At 39.9% G+C, this 519-nt stretch overlaps 1 protein-coding gene across 1 annotated transcript in view; it reads right to left on the bottom strand.

Annotated features, from left to right (window-relative positions):
- Window positions 1-513, bottom strand: part of LOC104774191 (pre-rRNA-processing protein TSR1 homolog) — a 3,135-nt gene extending 2,622 nt beyond the window's left edge. Inside the window, exons 1-3 of the mRNA XM_010498850.1 lie at window positions 487-513; window positions 138-400; window positions 6-57 (exon numbers count right to left, since the gene is read on the bottom strand). Of these exons, the coding sequence (XP_010497152.1) occupies window positions 6-57; window positions 138-313 (228 nt within the window). The 5' untranslated portion in view covers window positions 314-400; window positions 487-513. The remainder of the gene's footprint in view (window positions 1-5; window positions 58-137; window positions 401-486) is intronic.
- Between the last annotated feature and the right edge of the window lie 6 nt (window positions 514-519).

Genomic DNA, 519 nt, shown 5'->3' with positions numbered 1-519 from the left:
AACACAAGCTCTTCTTTTGTTTTAATAGGAGCTTCGTAACCATCATACTTCTTTACGCTGCAAAGCATAGACAAAGGTGATGAGAAGATAGCTGGGAACCCAAGATCTCAACAAACAGATATCTAAAGAGTGATTACCTAAAATGCAGAACCGACATCTTGGATTCATGCTGCAAAAGACCAAATCCTATAATGGGTTTCGTCGTGTTCACAAGCGAGGATAGTTTAGAGGCGGCACCAAGAGGCACTTCTTTAATATGCATCCGTACATATGACCCAGTTTGTACACAGTCATCTCTGTCTTCTTCTTCCATCTTCAGGGCTTGCTTGAGCACAAGCTTTTGAGTCCTGGCGACGTTATCAAAAGCAAATATTCTGGCATAGTCCTGAGGTAAAGACTCCTGCATATGCCAACAAAAATAAAAATTAGCAACACTTTACCGTTTAATAAAAATAATGAACTTCCCATCAAAATCAGTGTTATTACATTTGGATCCCACGTGGAGGTTCTGAAGGATTT

The sequence above is a fragment of the Camelina sativa genome, unplaced genomic scaffold (assembly GCF_000633955.1).
Source record: "Camelina sativa cultivar DH55 unplaced genomic scaffold, Cs unpScaffold01854, whole genome shotgun sequence".
Lineage (NCBI taxonomy): Eukaryota > Viridiplantae > Streptophyta > Magnoliopsida > Brassicales > Brassicaceae > Camelina > Camelina sativa.
This window is presented reverse-complemented; position numbering and strand designations above follow the sequence as displayed.